Here is a 19672-nt window from a genome sequence, read left to right on the forward strand (position 1 = left end):
TATGGTCACCGCTGTGAAGAGTTTAAGCAAGCTCAAAGGAATAAGGTGTCAAGAATGGCAATGAGAGGTGGTGAGCCTTCCTCGTCTGTTGATGAAGATGAGAATATGGACCATAATGTGTCAATGGCGCGTTTAGCTCTTGATTGTAAGTCTGCAAATATAAAAGATGTAACAAGAGATTTTAAAAACATTGATACTGATACTATTACCTTTCCTATTACTATTGATAATTCTATTAGAACGTTCTCCTTATTCGATTGCGGCGCAAATTTTAGTTCGGTGGACTATGAGTTCTGTAGAAAAAATAATATTAAAATAAAGTTTATAAATCATGTTAGTAAAGACCAATTAAATAAGCATAATTTTTATAATTACTTCATTCGGTCTGCGGATAAGAATACTTTTGTAAAAAGGATTGGTACTTGTGAATTAAGCGTTGGTTGTAATAATAAAACCATAAAACGTGTCTTTGAGGTTATGAATCTTGCTCCTGAAAATAACAGTTATCAATTTAGTATTGGTACTGATTGTATGTCATTATTTGGAATTGGAATTTATGGTCTTCCTACTTCGTATGATGATCATGATTCCCAAGAAGCCGTTATTGAAGCTGACAAGCGTTATAACAATACGAGTGAACTTCTTGAATCAATTGAAGCTGAAAACAAATTAAAGGAAAATTGTCCAGCCTGTCCTCCTAATGAATACAAAGAAGCGTTAGATTACATTCAACCTGCTATTAAAGCCAATCAAGCAATTCCTAAAGGTTCATTCTGCACTATACCTGAAAGTGTTGTATCCTTGGATACTCCACCTAATGTAACCGCGTATAGAAAGCCTTATCCAGTCCCTCTTAAGATGGAAAGCATTGTAGATGACCAAGTAAAGGAATGGCTCGATAATGGTATTACTAAAATTGCCCCTGCTAATACAGAATGGAATACTCCGCTAACTGTAGTCAAGAAGACTGATGCTAAAGGACAAGTAAAAGGATATCGCGTCTGTCATGATCCCAGACATATTAATTGTTTGTTAAAATCTATTGACCGTATGCCCTTACCTATTATCAGTGAGCTTCTTGAGGATTTAAAGGGTGCAACTGTCTATTCAACCTTGGATCTTAAGTCTGCTTTTAACTCGTTAAAGTTAAATCCTAAAGATGCACATAAATTAAGCTTTACTTGGCGTGGTGTTCAATATCAACCTATAGGCACTGTTTTTGGCATTCGTCATGTTAGCTCACAATTTCAGAGAACAATGAGTATCGTATTAGAAGGTTTACCTTGTGTTCGATATTTCGTTGACGATATTGTTTGTGCGAGTAAATCCATTGAAGAACATAAAGAACATTTAAATATGCTGATAAAACGATTAACTGAAGTAAACCTGAAGTTGAATCCTGATAAGTGCTGTTTCTTTCAAAAGGAAATTTATCTCTTGGGATTTCGTGTAACTCCTTCTGGTGTCAGCGTTGACAGACGTAAACTTGTAAACGTGCTGGAATTCCCTCAACCCAAAATTGGAAAAGATATCATGCGTTATTGTGGTCTCATAAATTATTTCAGATCCTTAATCCCCAATGTTCTGCTATAATGTCTCCACTTGACTCCTTACGAAATGAAAAATCACTTGATAAATTATGGAATGATAACCATCAGAAAGCTTTTGACAATTTGAAAAAAGCGCTTATAAGCGATACTGTATTAGCCTTTCCCGACATGAATGCTCCCTTCTCTATAAGTTGTGATGCCTCTCTATCTGGTATTGGTGCAGTTTTGTATCAAGAAATTAATGGTACAAAGAAATTTATTTCATTCGTCGCAAAGAGTTTATCTAAAAGTGAGCGTAAATATTCAGCTACGAAAAGAGAATTACTCGCATTAGTATTCTCGTTAAAGAAATTTCATAAGTATGTCTACGGATCTAAATTTACCTTATACACTGATCATAAAGCTTTAACCTATCTCCATACACAAAAAATTGCCAATCTCATGATGATCTCATGGATGGATACCATCTTACAGTATGATTTTGACATCGTTCATTTGCCTGGTATATCCAATGTCTTACCCGACACGTTATCCAGACTATTTGAGGACGATTATACACTATCAAATGAACTGGGTGGGGATAAATTCATCATGCGAAATAGAGCAGCAATTATGGAACCATTACCTAGCGAAACCAGTGGTGAATACTTCACTCCTCCTACTCAACAAGAGCGTGACGAACTATTAAAACTTGAGCACGTTAAAGGACATTTCGGAGTCGAAGCCGTATTACATGCATTAAAACGTAAAGGCATTTTTTGGTCTAATTTAAAGAAGGATGCAAATGAGTTAATTAAGGCATGTGTTCCATGTCAACGACACAATATAGCACGAAAAGGTTACAATCCATTAAGACCTGTATTAGCTGCTCTTCCTGGTGACAGTTGGGGAATTGACTTGGCTGGTCCATTTGTAACATCTAGAAGAGGCAATCATTATCTGTTAGTCATGATAGATATAGCAACCAAATATTATGTGTTAAGAGCTATACCTGATAAGACGGCAGCGGTTGTTGCAAGTGTTGTGTTGGAAGTAATCTGCACCTTCGGCCCATTTAGAAAATTGCAAAGCGATAAGGCTACCGAATTCGTCAATAGGTGTATGTCATGCATAAAAAGCAATATTGGGTTTGACCATGCTTTGATCTCGCAGTATCATCCAAGATCTAATGGAGCTACTGAAAGAGCTGTGCAATCCGCTGTGAAAACCATAAAAAAGAAAATAAATGGAAATATTGCTGACTGGGATATAATGGTCGCGTCTACACAGTTGGAATTAAATTGCAAGTATAACAGTCGAACTAAAAGTACACCATTCTCGTTAATGTTCGGAAGGAATCCAAATGACTTTACAGATTATAAAAAGGAAACGGATAAAATAACCACGGAAAGAACAAATAAGGAATTACATAACAAAATAAAACTCATGAGAGAAATAGTGTACCCTGCAATCTATGAGCAGACAAAGAAAGTCACTGATAAACAAAAGGAAAAGTTTGATGCAAGCCACAAGTTAATTGACATTCCAGTTGGTGCAACAGTAATGATCTTAATTCAAGAAAAGCAAAATAAGCTATATCCTAACTATGAAGGATATTACACTGTTGTAAGAAAAACTTCTGCTGGCACATATGTATTAAGAAATGAAAAAGGATTTATTGAGCCTAGGAACTTTCCACCTTCAAACCTAAAAATTGTCTCCGATAAAATTATCCCTCAGGAACAATACTTCGAAGTGGAAGCCATAATAGGACATCGTAGAGATGATAATAATAAGCTGCAATATAGATGCAGATGGTTAGGTTACAATGAAGCTGATGATACTTGGGAACCTGAGGAAAACTTACTGATCCAAAGTTCATCTCTGATTATTACAGAAGAATAGGTGAAGCCCCTGAAAGTATCAAAGCCATTAATAAAGCCAATAAACGTAAGTTGAATGAGATGAAGGATTTAAATCACAAAGTAAGCTCTCGCCCGGTAAAGAAAAATAAATCGACTAAAAATAAGAATGATCGTCAAAACTCTAAATAAAGAACAATTAAAAGATCTTCATAATTTTGTCGGTATTAGTCAATACCTGGGTGGGGATAATGTGGTGATCCACCTACTGTTGTTACTAATCACACCATAAAACAATATTAAAATTAAATCTCACTTCATCACCCCATACATTATTACATCACAACACGAACTATTTTCTTATACATTATATCATATCCAACTACAAGCACTATTTTAGTGCTGTGTAACTTATCCATCAAACTAAATTCATAATCCGATTTCTCTTAACATATATAAATATGCAAACTGATAGTTAGAATAGAACCCTCTGAATCTTTGAATCTACTTTTTACTCTTAATAAAACTTATAAGCAGTCTCAAAGTACTTTATTGTTTTTCTCTTTTAAAATCTATTCTCAACTATCACACAGACAGAAAGAAATGATTTTATTAGTAAAAGAGGTTGTAATGGGGTTATGAACTTTTTTTTGGTTGCATGATAGAGGACGACACATGTTCTCTTGGAAAAAGGTTATATAATATTTGTTAATATGATGTTTGGGGAATTGTATAAAGATCACTGTCTGTATACTAACAAAACAATGTAATTACCTGTGTATTCAAACCTCTCATCCTAAATGGGTTGTCATAAGGCTCTTTGTCTTCATCATGCATATAGTCTCAAGATACAATAGCAAAAAAAAAGATCCTTCTATAGACAAACAAGTAGCAATTTTTAATTTTAATGACTTTCAGATAGTCTACGGTATTTTTTTTTTTTTTTTTTTAATGAAGCCATTTATTTCTGGGAATTATAATACCAACAAATAAGCATGACTATTATTTTGGACAAAGAACTAACGCTGTAAGTTACTCAGTCCTTTCTATTTTGCAAAACAAAAAAGCTGTATTAGGGTAGCTGGTTTATGGGCTCGCATTAGATGCCTTCGATAAATACTTACGTATTTGAACAACTCTGCTATTATGAGATGTTCAAGGACATTGTGCCAATTCATGGTGAGTATTATCTATTTATTTATTAATAAAAATATGTGCAATCGACAGCACAGGTATGTGGATTGCTTGTTACCTATTGGAGAGCATAAAATTTATACGATTATGTTTGGTTCATTTAAATAATTGGCAGTGCAAAAACTTTACATTACGACATCTTTTTTTTTACAACTAAACACCCGATAACTGATAACCGCGTTCATCTAAAGTGAAATCCTCAGCTTTAAGACTTTAGCTGAAGCGCAAAACTTTTTTAAAAAAAGGAGAAAAGTTTTATAGGAATTCTCACTGTCATTAAAGCTAATCGATAATTAAATATCAAAACAACCGGCGTGTATCCTGAAAGATAGAAAAAAGTGTTAAAATTTTATTAAATGACACATTGTGTCTTATTTATAAACACTTCGAATAATACAATATGTTGCAGTATAGTAAAAAAACAGCGTATACTGCTATTACTTCATCTTGAACAACACCAAAAAATAAAAACAAGATAATTTGATTGGCTCCTTTTATAATCACATATTTAATCTCCGAATTTTGGCACGAAATGCAAAAAAAGTAATTGGAGTAGCTGGGCGTCGATCCCAGTGCCTCTCACATGCTAAGCGAGCGCTCTACCATTTGAGCTACAACCCCAAATCACGTGATATTGAACCTTATTTAGGAGCCCATATACAAATACCAAAATATTTTGGCAACGAGATTTTTATTTTATTGTGTTTTGGCACTAATTTGAAACCATTACAACTTGTAAAAAACGTTTTTGGACCCCTACAAAAAAAGAAAACTTTGACACTGCTTTACAAACGAAGCTTATTTTTAACTGCTCTTCAAACATTGTATGCATGTTAATATCACTTGTTGCAATAATTTTACAAAAAAGAAAATTAAAAAATGTTGGAATCTGATAGATTTATCTTCATTTCAAGTTTGTCAAAAAAAACATTTTTTTAAAACATTTTTGTGGTGTATGTAGATTACTCACTGCAAATATTGCTTTTAAGCGTAGCATGAAATTCAATTGCCGCCCGTCATATATTTTTTTGCCTTTATTTTTATTTTTTACGATTGGGATTTGAACGGGATATTTTGTCTATGATATTAAGTACCTTTTCGATTTACTGTGTTTGGAATCTTATTTTATTTTTAGTATTTGAAAAAACAGCTAGTCCAGAATAATGCTTCAGTAATAAGGCCGTCCAAAAAAGGACCGAATTCTATATAATCACACTGGTAGGAATTAATTTTTCCGCTATCATCTTTATCAAATAATGTAGCCAAAGTTCATATGAGACTCTTCCCCATAGAAAAGGTGCATATTATTACATTAAGAGTCTCATATGAACTTTGGCTACATTATTTGATAAAGATGATAGCGGAAAAATTAATTCCTACCAGTGTGATTATATAGAATTCGGTCCTTTTTTGGACGGCCTTATTACTGAAGCATTATTCTGGACTAGCTGTTTTTTCAAATACTAAAAATAAAATAAGATTCCAAACACAGTAAATCGAAAAGGTACTTAATATCATAGACAAAATATCCCGTTCAAATCCCAATCGTAAAAAATAAAAATAAAGGCAAAAAAATATATGACGGGCGGCAATTGAATTTCATGCTACGCTTAAAAGCAATATTTGCAGTAAGAGTAATCTACATACACCACAAAAATGTTTTAAAAAAATGTTTTTTTTGACAAACTTGAAATGAAGATAAATCTATCAGATTCCAACATTTTTTAATTTTCTTTTTTGTAAAATTATTGCAACAAGTGATATTAACATGCATACAATGTTTGAAGAGCAGTTAAAAATAAGCTTCGTTTGTAAAGCAGTGTCAAAGTTTTCTTTTTTTGTAGGGGTCCAAAAACGTTTTTTACAAGTTGTAATGGTTTCAAATTAGTGCCAAAACACAATAAAATAAAAATCTCGTTGCCAAAATATTTTGGTATTTGTATATGGGCTCCTAAATAAGGTTCAATATCACGTGATTTGGGGTTGTAGCTCAAATGGTAGAGCGCTCGCTTAGCATGTGAGAGGCACTGGGATCGACGCCCAGCTACTCCAATTACTTTTTTTGCATTTCGTGCCAAAATTCGGAGATTAAATATGTGATTATAAAAGGAGCCAATCAAATTATCTTGTTTTTATTTTTTGGTGTTGTTCAAGATGAAGTAATAGCAGTATACGCTGTTTTTTTACTATACTGCAACATATTGTATTATTCGAAGTGTTTATAAATAAGACACAATGTGTCATTTAATAAAATTTTAACACTTTTTTCTATCTTTCAGGATACACGCCGGTTGTTTTGATATTTAATTATCGATTAGCTTTAATGACAGTGAGAATTCCTATAAAACTTTTCTCCTTTTTTTAAAAAAGTTTTGCGCTTCAGCTAAAGTCTTAAAGCTGAGGATTTCACTTTAGATGAACGCGGTTATCAGTTATCGGGTGTTTAGTTGTAAAAAAAAAGATGTCGTAATGTAAAGTTTTTGCACTGCCAATTATTTAAATGAACCAAACATAATCGTATAAATTTTATGCTCTCCAATAGGTAACAAGCAATCCACATACCTGTGCTGTCGATTGCACATATTTTTTATTAAGAAATAAATAGATAATACTCACCATGAATTGGCACAATGTCCTTGAACATCTCATAATAGCAGAGTTGTTCAAATACGTAAGTATTTATCGAAGGCATCTAATGCGAGCCCATAAACCAGCTACCCTAATACAGCTTTTTTGTTTTGCAAAATAGAAAGGACTGAGTAACTTACAGCGTTAGTTCTTTGTCCAAAATAATAGTCATGCTTATTTGTTGGTACTATAATTCCCAGAAATAAATGGCTTCATTAAAAAAAAAAAAAAAAAAAAAATACCGTAGACTATCTGAAAGTCATTAAAATTAAAAATTGCTACTCATAAAAAAAAGCTCTACCCAAATACAAGGGTCTACTACCTGTAAGAATGAATGATTCAATTTTTAATTGCTTGCTCCGAAAGATCTGATTACTGACCTGTCTTAACTTGGCTGATTGAAATGTAACTGTGTTAGTTGTGTTCCTTCGTTATAATTTAATCAAACTGAATGTTTCCAAAAGGTTAGGCACATCCAGTTACGGAATCTGATGAGTAAATAACCTTAGGTTTTACTCAGTAGTTAATATACAGCGTCTAACCACACATTCATGTGTATTTAGCAGTTTAAACCGAGGTGTATTAGTCATGTTCTTATGTGTTTCTCTTTTAAACTACGGAGTCTCATATGTCTGTAATATTTGTTGCCTTTGAGTCTCTTATAATCAGAGTACTCAAAATGCATGACTGAAAGAATATAATGTAAGCAGGTATCTTGATCTCGGCTAAATCCTTTGAGTTGAAGCATCTGGATATACTTCATTTGCACTGACAGCGGTTATTGAAAGCCTTTAATTTATTCATTAAATTTTTTACTAAATCTGGGCAAAAAAAAAAAAAAAAAAAAAGGTAGATATCGGCGGATTCTCCGAATATGGGTGACATTATATATTACAAAGAAACTAGAAGCAGGGAAAGCGGCATTCTCTACAAGCCAACGTTTACAGGTTATACTGGTGAAAAATATTCTAGAGGTAACATAAGTGTATGTTCAGTAGACAGTGCTGAAAAATCTGGCTGGAAATAAAAGTGGTCAAACGCTTTGTAAAGGGTATTAGCTATCAATGTCAGACGGTTGAGCTCATGCTTCCTAAGTCGGTAACTGTAATATATACTCCTATTAATCGTATCAGAGTTTGATGATGTCTTGTTTTATCATTGTGTCTTGATTAGGGTCACCTTTATCACAATTTTAATGGATGCGGCTGATTCGATTGAGCTGGGTTGAAGCGTATAAGCACAAGTACACTTCGAAAGAGTTAGATTAATTAACACTCTTTCAGATTATTCAATAAAAAAATGACACTTGGACGAATAGGCCAAATGGAGGCTATTAGAATTATTGCAGAGACGTAAACAGTTTATATGCCGTATAAATAAAAGATTAACTCAACATGTGTCATACATCAAATATAAAAGCTTTATCTTTTTCAAGCACCTTTATATAAGTTTGCATATTTATTGTAAGGACAATTACTAGGGGCATTTTCTTATAACTAAAGGAGCAATTTTATTGAAATAAAAGAAAGAGGTGTTCAAGTAGCTCAAAAATAAACCGTCTCCAGGTGTTACAGACAAAGACCAAATCCGAATGTCACGGATTGATACGAATTCCAACATTACGGACAAACACAAATTCCAAAGTATAATACCACCATCTCAAGTCAAACCTCATAAATAACTAAGCAGAGAAAGTATCTGAAGTTATAATTTGTTTATAAAAGGACCTCTAATTTCTTATTCCGTCTATCAGATACCTTTCACTTGATTCACGTAGCTGGGGTGTAGTAACAGCTGTCTGGTGGATATTAACAATAGCCTAGGGGGTACTAAGCAAACTACCGAGAGGGGTTTCACCAACACCTTTACCTCCAGGAGCATAATTCACATGTTTTCACTTTAAAAACAGAGGATGTCTTTTGGTAAATTTGAAAGCAACGTTCCGCTTGTAGGTCTTAAACGTAAATTAAAAGAAACGGGTTTCTCATCTGATTATTCTGTAAGCGACTTGGAATAGTGCGGCTAAAAGAAGGCAAATGTTTAAACGTTAGAATCACGTTGTTTCGACCTCTTTGAAGTAATTTACAAGAGCCCCATTTATAGCCGTTAAAATAACAAAACTGCGGGTGAGTGCACCAGTAAGCCCCAACTTCGTATTATACTAATAATCCAATGTTCTTTTCTTTTAGTCCTTTATAAATGCTTATAAATGCCGTAGACAATGTAAATATATCGTTTTCTGTATCAAGAGGTAGATGGCTCCAGTGCCTACAAATTTTGATATGAGATTAGTTAAAGCTGTGGGCCTGATATATTGTGAAATCATCCGCCCATTATACTGCGCAAACTGACAAACCTGTTGGTATCTTTGTTTAGATTCAACGGGTTTTGAGAATACTATAAACAATTTTTCTTCTAAATGCTAGACACGACGAGGATAATTCTGGAGATTAAAATTAAGACTCTCACTCATTTTGAAGGTGCAAGGTAAAGGAGGGGTTCACTAGTGTTGTTTTGAGTTGCTCCTGCATGATTAGGATTGAAGTTGAAGATAAATGGTGGATAAATGAACTAAATCGAATAAAATATGGAGATAAAAAACAAGGCTTTGCTCTCTTGAGGAGGGAATATTCAGAGAGTATTATTCTTTAACAGACGCTGATCTACGGAAATTGCTGGAAGGTTTCTTTTGTGCTTTGTCGCACAGCCAAGTGAAATATGGGCTTGGTCAGTGCTTCGATTTTGAGCATCCGACGAAAACTATAAAAACAAGTTTGTGTGTAGATATAGGGGAACACTGTATTTCATAAACCCTGTTTTATCTAAACCTTATGAGAGCTACGTCATGCAGTGATCTCGTAAAAGAAAAGAAGAAAGAGAAAAATAAGGTACGGTTGGGTTACACATAGGATCAAATGACATGGTGGTACGACTAAAGAAATATACGTCAAAAAGTTAGTTCTGTTTGTTGCTTATTTGCACCTGTCGGTTCAATCAACTTACTTTAGACAAGAGTGTATTCGTACAGGCTTGTTTATCGATAAATAATAAGCCGTTTTTAAGCTCTGATTTCTATTAATTGCATTGACCGGACCCTTTCCTATGGGCGGGTTCCCTTTTCTTGTGTTCATTATGCTAAACTGTCATTATTTCTATTCTTGTGAATAAAGTAGATCTTTAGGAGATCATACAACAAAAGAATTTTGCCGTAGTATCTCTGTGCACAACCCCACCCCCTTCCTGATAGAGCTCATGACTTTTTAATACTGTGACGATTTATTATTTCCCCTTTTATTCGATAATTAAAAAAAAAGAAAATAACCCGGTTTTCTGGACTCAACTAAACGGTAACCCAGGTCCTGTTGAGTGAGCTATTTATTTGTTATGCAAAGTCTGATATAGCTCAATTAAGAGTATACATATCAATAAATAATAACAAAATCAGTCTAAGCTGTGTAGCAGGCTTTGATTTTTTTTATATTCAAAGAATGTCGTTTATAACGTGCCTGAGAGAAGAAATTTTGTCAAATTTGCAGTTTATGAATGTTTAATTAAAAATTGATGTATGCTAACAATATGGACAACGGTATTTTAATTATCAAGTACAATAAAATATATGCTGAAGGCATCAGATAAAACTATAATGAATGAGCCCACAATGAACAATGAATCATTAGAAGACCAATATAAACAATATAACAAAAATAGATAAATATAAAAAAAGAAGGGCCCTGATGTAATGGTTTAGATAGATATTCAGGTACGCTTTCTTCAGCTTGGGATTCTATGGACTAGCTTGAAACAAGTTGGCATTGCGTTTTGTTGACTATACTTTGATGCATAATTTTTTTTTTAAAACAACAAATTTAAGCACTGGAGCTCGTGATTTCTACTAAACTATGGCAATATAAACAACACGATAATGAACTTCCTGTCCCCTTATAACCCTCCCTAAATTTCTACTCCTCCTTTCTTCTTTCTAAACCGAAAAATATATTTCAATATGTCTGCAAGCAATGTACCAGCTGAATTACTCATTACCACATTCCGGTTGTTAGAAAGAAAGGCATTGCGAGAATGCATGTTTGTTTGTAAGACATGGCATTCATTGATTACCCCATTGTACTTTGAAGAGATCCCGCTGCATGCCGGTACTATACTTTTAGTCAAACAACTTTTGGGGCTTCCCAGAAAGCATCATAAAGAACACTTTCAACGTGGACACTGGGTCAAGAAATTAAGCATTCAATTCGACAATTTCAGCTCATACAAGACCATGATACCCGGACAAGATTCCGCTAAGCGCTCATTCAAGTTAAGACCGAAAGAATTCGCAACCTTGCTATCTTATTTACCCAACCTTCGAGTGTTGGATGCAACGAGTAGCCACTATTTCAACTATTACATGGAATGTCTAGCAGATTCAAATCAACGGATCCAAAGATTGGAACAAATTCCGTGTGATATGCATGAAAATTCTTTTTTACCAAACCTTGCAGCATGTTATAACTATCGCCAATCACTGACTCGTTTAAAAACTGTTTATAATGCATCTAGTTTGTTTTCTTATACATACCAGTCGGAGGATGATACCTTTATTTCGTTATTATCGGCCTTCAAGCATTTGACCCATCTGGATCTTTATAACGAGACCTTACATAGTCGTCTCTCCCCTTTTCATATTCTCGGTATATGTCCTAATTTAGTGCGGCTCAAGTATCATACCAAAGAGTACCTGCTCGACAATGATTTGGTCCGAAGCAATCTATCCCGTTCTAAACTTAAACAGCTAGATATCACAGCTCCTTCCTTGTCCCCTGCCTATATCAATTACATTACAACACATATGCCCAAGGATATGGAGAATGTATCCATTCAATTGAAAAGCATTGATTTCTGTAATTGGATATTGCAACTAGGCGTGCGTACTGCCGATAAATTGGCTCGCTTCTTGAGCAAAGTCAAGCATGTTCGAATTATATGCTCTGTATCTCAGCAACAGTATAAACGGGACTCCAATGGCCTAAAGATGACCTTGTTCTATCGGTTCCTGGGTATTTTGCGAGCTGGCCGAAACATGTATTGCACTGGTGCGTATGATGATTTTGACCCCAACGAGACTGAGATCAAAACATCAGGCCACCGTCTCGAGTTTCGATATGGATTAGACCACGAGGATTTTACTCTAAATGAAGGGGAGAATGTAGATCGATGTGTGTCAGTTTTTACCCCTGACCTTGGAAAGTCCAGTATCGGACCTGAAATCATTAATCATTTGGCATTTACAATGCGGCGACAAGAGGATGAAGACAGTTTATACCAAGCATTAAAATATGCTCTTACCCAATGTCCTCATCTGTGTCGGTTTGAATTGGAGAACAACACACGTCAAATGTTTGGTGGTGCAGCGCTAAAACCAACGAGGTTTAATCCAAGGGCGAGCAAGCATGATATATTAAAGGTGTTCAGAGTGGTGGGTGGTGGATTGTCCAATGAGATGGTTGGTTTACTTAGAAATCATTTGCCCGGTGTACAAGAAATCGTGACCGAATTCGGCGATGAAGACGGTAGTGACTGGACAGAAAAAAGTGGGGAATTGAATGTCACAAGCTTATCAAGTTTAAATAGTCTCACTTTGGACACACGCACTATGCTTTATAATGATTCTACACTCGCTAATTTATCAATACACTTGGAATATAACGGAGATGACACATATTATACCATTCAGAAGCAACTGACAGAAATGAATACATACACTCTTGTGCGTACCGAGACTAAACCATCGAACCCCTTTTCGATTAAATGTAACTCAATTCCAAATATCCGCTTTAGTATAGACAATGATAGATTTTTTGAGTTTGAAGAGGGACAAATAATTCGACCAGAAACATCCATAAAGTACTGGGGAAGTTTCTTTCAGAGTACTGCAACTCATTTCTGCTGAAAAATATAAAATAAAAAAAACCTGGGTTTAAAATCTGATTTTATCTGAATTTAGTTTTCATTTTTTTATTATTCTGTGTTCCTTTTCTCTCTCTCTCTCTACGACCCTCATATGAATAATATACCAACCCAGGCACTGGCAGTGGGTATTCCCGTTGGATTATTGCTTATGACTCATTTAAAGTCATTACCGTTGGCATATACGGTACGATCATGGTTTCTTTTGCGAGCCCTGATCAGACAGGCCAAAGAGAACAAGCTGAAACCAGATCGTATGTAACCTTTTGTTGTTTCTAGCCCAAGGCCGAATTTAATTATTTTTTCTTTCTCTTTTCATAAGCATTATTTTCAACAATATCCCAAGATCATCGCTGTTACCTTGATGATATTGATTATAATCAACATATGGTACGTGAAAAAAAAAAGGAACAACATTTGTGGTTGCTAAACTAAAATGTAAAAAAAAAAAAGAATAATAGGTAACGTGAGAAATTCAAGGTTACGTGATTTCATGACTAATAGTATAAAGCAGCATGTACAACAAGATACTTGATTTTAGTCGAATCCACATATTATACACAATCTTTCCTCGAGTGATGATGGAACCTGACCATCATATTTTTGGTCATAGTGGTGGTGTCGTGACACTGTTCCGTAAAGAAATCCTTCCATTTTCCAAGTATAAAGTTCAGACTCGTATCTTTAGCTGGAATGATAAATGGTTATTTCTTCAACATCGGTTTGTTACTACCACTGCCAACAACGAAGAGGAGGTCGCTTGCTTTGCTTTCAGCAAAATCGTCTTTAAGAAGATGTCGGGTCGAACTGTACCACCTAAGGATGTTTTGGAATTATGTGGACATGTCTTTGACGACGCTGTAGAAGAAAGAAGAGCAAATAATTGGGAAATCGCCTCCCATATTTTAAAACTGGATAAAATAAGAACAGACCCTTATCCTTGGCCGAAGGATGCCGCCTAAAAGTTTAAATACCGCCGGCTTAAAAAGGGACAGAGAGGTATAACCAGGGCAACATCATATCTTGTGTTGAAGGAATGCTCAGTGTAATAAAAATAAACAGGATACAAAGTTTTTTTTTTGTAAATGTTAATGTAATAAATAAAGCTATTCAGACCATCCAAGGCTTTTGTTTATATAAAGTGAGTATAAATTTGCTTGTAATACTCGTCTCTACTTTCATTAGGTTGACCTCTTATGCAGCAAAATGTAGGAATATTAATTTCCTTAATGGATTAGATATCCCTAAATATATTGGGAGTTAGATGTATTTATGGGAAAACACATATTGTTTGGCGAATTAATGTCGCCCATATACTTGTGTGAAAGTGTTAACATCCACTGTAATAAGCTTAATCTTTTCCTTATAAATTTTTTCATAGTCACCCCATTGTTAAAGAACCAATAACATTTGTGCTCAAGATTGTTTGGACTCTAAACAAATAAAGACTTGGTTTATTTTAAATAATTAAAATTTTCCCCTCTTGCTTTCTTTCGTCATCCCTTTTATTCAATGTCATCTCGTCCCTTGTCAGTATTAATTCCTTCGTCTTGGTCTCAGCAAAAGAAGAGGACACCTTCTATTCAGTCTAGCTCTTCTTCTAATGCAGTGCATTCGCCATCCTGGTCGACCATGTCTATTGACCAGTTATCGCTGTATGCCAGAAGAGCCTCCAATTCTAGTCTCAGCATGCTTGCAGGCAATGTAGAAGATAAGAAGAAAATCCGACAAGCCGACAAATTACAGCAAGGTATACACGGATATATATGTATATATATCTGAAAGAAAGTCTTACTTACAACCTTAAAATGAAGCTATGCAAGGGTTTTCTCAGATATTGCTAATGTCATTGAACGATTGTTCACTTGGATTTTATAGGATATCAGACCATATTCATCGCAAAGTGCCACGTATTGTAGAGACGAAAAGACGGTTGAGGCAATCGAGCCAGAAAGTGCAAGTGGCTATTTCAGACATTGAAGATGTACGAAAGAACGTATGTGATATAGAACGGATCGAAGCCTTTTACAACATTAACAAGATGATTGCGAAATCGATTGAGATTATAAACAAGAGCAAAAGAAAAATGATAAAGTAAAATTTATATATATGAATTCTTCATTTCTCGCAAGGTATGAAGGACTTCTACAGGGTCGCTTTTACCTACAACGTGTTGCATGGATTGTTCGTTCACTCTTAAGAATGGATTATATAATTTCTCTTGTCCAATTGTGGAAGGAACAGTAATGGATTTATCTTGACACCAACCCCATTTGGCTTGTAAATTCTCATTGTGTGGATCAATTGACAAGGCGAACTAATTATGGATAGATTAGTACTGAGAAAGTGTATATATACAAACAACCTACCTTTAGGTTATTCTTTGTGTATTCGTGTCCACAATAAACCCAGGTATCATCGGGTAATTTTGTAATAATATGAAACAAGATACGATACATGTCACGAGCGTCACCTTCAAAGAATTTACCGATACCACCAATAAATAATGTACTATAAAAAAAAAAGTATTCCTGTGTGAAAATACAGAAGAATAACAATAATAAAACTACTTACTCTCCTGTAAACACGGCTCTTTCTCCTGTATTTGGATCCACTACATAATAACAAACATGACCCTTGGTATGACACGGTGTATGGAGTGGTGTAATATCTAATGAGCCCAACTTGAATTCTTCTCTGTCTTTGCATACATAATTTATTTCTGGTATACGGGCATCTGCACCATATACGGCTAATCCAGGTTTTTTGGCCACTAATTCTATGTTTCCGCCAGAGTGATCCCAATGATGATGTGTGGCAAAGACACTGAGAGGGGGAGAGAAAAAGTGTTAGAAATAGCGATAATAAGAGAGAAATTTAGCGTACCTGGATAATTTGGCTCCAGTTTGACTAATGACATTTAAGATTTTAATAGGTTCAACGGGGTCAATCACTGCAGCTTCTTTTGTTTTTTCATCAATCAAAATATAAGAATAGTTGTCTTCGAGTGCAGGAATAGGAATGATTTTCATTTTTGAATAATAATAAAAAGAGTTAAAAGAAAAAAAAAAAGAGAGAGAATAAAAACAAATGAATCGATATTTTAATAATTATTGTTTCCAAAAGAACCTTCTTTTTAAGAAGGATTTGCGTTCAAACTCCGTTTCTTCTTTCTGTTTTGCTCTAAAATTGTTACCATCTTTAATATTAACGACGAAACCCAAATCTTTCAATGTGTACATATGTGTTTATTAATCCCGAGTTTTTATGATATGTGCAAAACAACGCATTCAACAAACATTTGTACGCTTTACACACACACAAAAAAAAAAAAGAGAAGGTGAGGAAGGGTGCCGGTGATTTAAAATAACCTTTTAGTTAGTATCATTGAAATACTTTCGTGCTTCTTTCGTATCAGGTGTAATAGCTCTTGATCCGGCGACCCAATTAGCAGGACATACTTCACCATGTTTATCAGTAAATTGGAAGGCCTCCACTAGCCGTAAAACCTCTTCCACATTGCGTCCCACTGGTAAATCATTGATCGTGATTTGACGCACAATTCCCTTTGGGTCAATAATAAACAGACCCCGGAGCGTAATACCTTCTTCTTCAATGTAAATACCATAAGATTTGGCGATACGCCTTGTCTTATCCGCTATGATAGGGATACGTGTCTCCCGTCCCAATCCTCCTCGGCGGCGCGGTGTTTCAAGCCATGCATGATGAGTATATTCTATTTCACAGTTATATCAGCCTAACCATACATTTTTTGCCTTCTTAAATTTACCACTATCACAGGAGGCTGCAATTAATTCACAGTCTATAGCCTTAAACCTATTATAGGCGTCACTAAACGCAATGACTTCGGTGGGACACACGAATGTAAAATCCAGTGGATACCAAAACAAGACAACGTATTTTCCTAAATAATCTGCAATCGAAATATCTTTAAATTCTCCATCCACAACAGCCACAGACGTAAAACTGGGAGCTGGTTTCTGAACTTGAGCTATGACTGATGCACTTGTTTACTACGATTATCTTTCTTTTTATAAAACAATTATTTTTACCCATGTTATTCACGTAAGAGAGGATAAATAAATAAAAAAGAAACAAGTAAGAAAAGAGTTTTTATAATGATTAAATCATACAAAAAAGTGACGTTATAAGCCTGAATTTATCTTGTTTTATTATTGTTATTCTAAATTGGAATTGAGATATTCCACAAAAACATCCCCTAAACGATCCACGTCTAAAGTAGTATTCATCTTGTTATAAGTTACAAATTGTTTACGAAGTCTTCTTAATTCAGAAGAAGTAATCGTGCGTGAAGGATTGATGACTTTGGTTTGGGATCTAGGTACGACCATTGGATTTCCACCAGGTCCAAATTCTCTTTGACTTTCAACAAACGCATTAATAATCTCCAAGGTAGCCTTATCTAATTCATACACGTAATTTGTCGCAGATACGGGCTTGGATACGGTGGATTTATTAGGTGGAGGTGGCTTTTTTAATATCACAGCATCCCAAATTCTATCAGCAGGAATCTCTACATCGTCATGGATTAATGTGAATAAAGGTGAGTCCCATCGGTTGCGTTCCTCAGGCTCCTCATATCTCGACACTAATTCATCAAAAATCATTTCATCATATCCATCCGTTCGATTGGCGTTCCACTCTTTAGCTAATGAAATAGGAACACCTGTATGCACCACACAATGCGCGGTGCCAATGGCTCGAGCAATACAATAAAGTTGGTATCTAAATCCCTTGATATAATTTAATCCGTCGGCAATCACAATATCGTCTCTGCTTAAAGTTCTTTCCACTGCTGATAACAATGCTCCTCTAGCCTTTTTCTCTTCTCTCGCCTCTATAGGTGGAGTTCAGTATGACAACCTATGGTCTACTCATTGCTTTTCTTTTTACCGTTATAAGCATCCTTTGGAATGTGCAGACTTTCATCGTTAATCACGTGAATTCGGAACGACTTCTTTTCTTGTTCGAGTCTACTTGTTAAAAAGTCTTTAATTTCATTGGCGCGTTGTGTTTTCCCACTGGATGGGAATCCTGTAATAATAATAAGAGGCATGATGAAAGGAAAAAGTCCAGAAAAAAAAAAGCCTAACCGCATGAAAATAATTTAGCCGTAACTGAAATAAGCCACCCCGCTGTGACGGGTTATATGATCCGACCACTGCCTTACCCTAATTTAAAAAAAAAAAAAATCATAAACCGAAAAAACTGTACATCTTTTTTCTCTTTCTATCCAAAAATGTCAAAGTTGTATATCAGGTAAATAGCCACAGAATTTTTATGCAAGAAGAAGAAAAAAGAGACTAATTTTATATGCTCAAAAAAAGTTATAACCAAATCCATAACTCAATTCGTGACTCTGTCGAGCGTTACCATATCAATGAAGAGTTCAAGCCTGATCTTATGATTGCTATTGGTGGTGGTGGATTCATCCCTGCCCGTATGCTCCGTACATTTTTGAAGAAGACCGAGCGTGGTAACATTCCTATTCAAGCTATCGGTCTTTCTTTATACGAAGAACTCGAGAATGCTAACGGTGAAGAGAAGCCCGGTACTCAAGTCCAAAAGACTCAATGGCTCAACTTTGGTGCTTCTCACTCCGAGATTTCTCTTTTAGGTCGTCGTATCTTGATTGTCGATGAAGTAGATGACACCCGTACTACACTTGCTTTTGCTGTGGAAGAACTCCAAAAGGATATTGAAGCCGAGGAAATTCGTAAGGGTATGAAACCCGGAGAGTCAAACACCACACTCGGTGTCTTTGTTCTTCACAACAAACTCAAGGAGAAGAAGCGTGAATTACCAGAGGAAATCATGAAGAACTATTTCGCTGCTGTCGAGATGCCCGATCAATGGTTGGTTTACCCTTGGGATGCCACCGATATCGATTCTCATACCGAGTTAGCAAAGAAGGATTAAAATCATCTTATACGTATCCCCCCTTTTATCACACCACCTTTCCATCCTTTACATGTATTCATAGACCTAATTTTAGACCCCAGTAAACCCTCACCAAAAAAAAAAAATAGAAAGATATATAGGCACTCATTTTTGTCTTTCTACCCTCTATATCATAATAAAAAAATAGAATTTGCATATTTTATAGACTCTATTTACGCCCTGTCATTTTATTTAATCAACACGAACAGTGTAACACCACCCCTCCTTTACAATTCCCAAGTCCGCTAATTAAAAAATAATTCACAAAGTATAGTAACCGAATGGGACGTGGCCGCAATTATAAGCGTCACCTTATCAAATGACAATTTCTAGTGTTTAATACTAATACAAATAGGCCTATTTTAAGTGGTACTATTAGTAGAATATATCATAGTACGCTTTGATAAACACTATTAATTGTTTGAGATTTCTCATACAAATCCTTAATCTGTTTGGATTTGTCTGTTTTCTCTCGTGAGATTAAAAAGGCAAATACCTGAAAAGCTTTGCACA

General features: G+C 35.1%; 7 protein-coding genes and 2 non-coding genes across 9 annotated transcripts; 5 read left to right on the forward strand and 4 right to left on the reverse strand.

Moving 5' to 3' along the window:
* Nucleotides 1–5133: 5133 nt before the first annotated feature.
* EV154DRAFT_t65 lies at nt 5134–5206 on the reverse strand. Its single transcript has one exon. It is a non-coding gene; the product is annotated as a tRNA-Ala (tRNA).
* A 1358-nt stretch (nt 5207–6564) lies between these two features.
* EV154DRAFT_t63 lies at nt 6565–6637 on the forward strand. Its single transcript has one exon. It is a non-coding gene; the product is annotated as a tRNA-Ala (tRNA).
* A 4579-nt stretch (nt 6638–11216) lies between these two features.
* EV154DRAFT_481583 (uncharacterized protein) lies at nt 11217–13160 on the forward strand (the record flags this gene model as incomplete). The annotated part of the gene is made up of 1 exon (XM_051598404.1): nt 11217–13160. The coding sequence occupies one exon, from the start codon at nt 11217–11219 to the stop codon at nt 13158–13160; it is 1944 nt and encodes a 647-aa protein (XP_051457479.1).
* Nucleotides 13161–13197: 37 nt separating this feature from the next.
* Nucleotides 13198–14300, forward strand: EV154DRAFT_509480 (uncharacterized protein). Its single transcript, XM_051601611.1, has 4 exons — nt 13198–13431; nt 13500–13567; nt 13631–13638; nt 13692–14300. Exons 1-4 carry the CDS (start codon nt 13272–13274, stop codon nt 14137–14139), a joined length of 684 nt encoding a protein of 227 aa, XP_051457480.1. The 5' UTR covers nt 13198–13271; the 3' UTR covers nt 14140–14300.
* A 389-nt stretch (nt 14301–14689) lies between these two features.
* EV154DRAFT_538127 (uncharacterized protein) lies at nt 14690–15275 on the forward strand (the record flags this gene model as incomplete). The annotated part of the gene is made up of 2 exons (XM_051604255.1): nt 14690–14927; nt 14992–15275. 2 exons carry the CDS (start codon nt 14690–14692, stop codon nt 15273–15275), a joined length of 522 nt encoding a protein of 173 aa, XP_051457481.1.
* Nucleotides 14989–16287, reverse strand: EV154DRAFT_509494 (hydroxyacylglutathione hydrolase). Its single transcript, XM_051601612.1, has 4 exons — nt 16064–16287; nt 15752–16003; nt 15547–15688; nt 14989–15494 (listed from the first exon to the last, which is right to left on the reverse strand). The coding sequence occupies exons 1-4, from the start codon at nt 16207–16209 to the stop codon at nt 15279–15281; spliced, it is 756 nt and encodes a 251-aa protein (XP_051457482.1). The 5' UTR covers nt 16210–16287; the 3' UTR covers nt 14989–15278.
* Nucleotides 16288–16517: 230 nt separating this feature from the next.
* On the reverse strand, nt 16518–17306 carry EV154DRAFT_443593 (thioredoxin-like protein). Its single transcript, XM_051597027.1, has 3 exons — nt 17251–17306; nt 16968–17195; nt 16518–16913 (listed from the first exon to the last, which is right to left on the reverse strand). Exons 1-3 carry the CDS (start codon nt 17252–17254, stop codon nt 16552–16554), a joined length of 594 nt encoding a protein of 197 aa, XP_051457483.1. The 5' UTR covers nt 17255–17306; the 3' UTR covers nt 16518–16551.
* A 70-nt stretch (nt 17307–17376) lies between these two features.
* Nucleotides 17377–18275, reverse strand: EV154DRAFT_421033 (chromatin associated protein KTI12-domain-containing protein; the record flags this gene model as incomplete). Its single annotated transcript, XM_051595992.1, has 2 exons — nt 17377–17918; nt 18113–18275. The coding sequence occupies 2 exons, from the start codon at nt 18273–18275 to the stop codon at nt 17377–17379; spliced, it is 705 nt and encodes a 234-aa protein (XP_051457484.1).
* Nucleotides 18276–18397: 122 nt separating this feature from the next.
* On the forward strand, nt 18398–19329 carry EV154DRAFT_464712 (phosphoribosyltransferase-like protein). The gene is made up of 2 exons (XM_051597674.1): nt 18398–18478; nt 18547–19329. Exons 1-2 carry the CDS (start codon nt 18459–18461, stop codon nt 19136–19138), a joined length of 612 nt encoding a protein of 203 aa, XP_051457485.1. The 5' UTR covers nt 18398–18458; the 3' UTR covers nt 19139–19329.
* The last annotated feature ends 343 nt before the right edge of the window (nt 19330–19672 follow it).

The sequence above is a fragment of the Mucor mucedo genome, assembly GCF_025094135.1.
Source record: "Mucor mucedo strain NRRL 3635 chromosome Unknown EV154scaffold_47, whole genome shotgun sequence".
Taxonomy (NCBI): Eukaryota; Fungi; Mucoromycota; class Mucoromycetes; order Mucorales; family Mucoraceae; genus Mucor; species Mucor mucedo.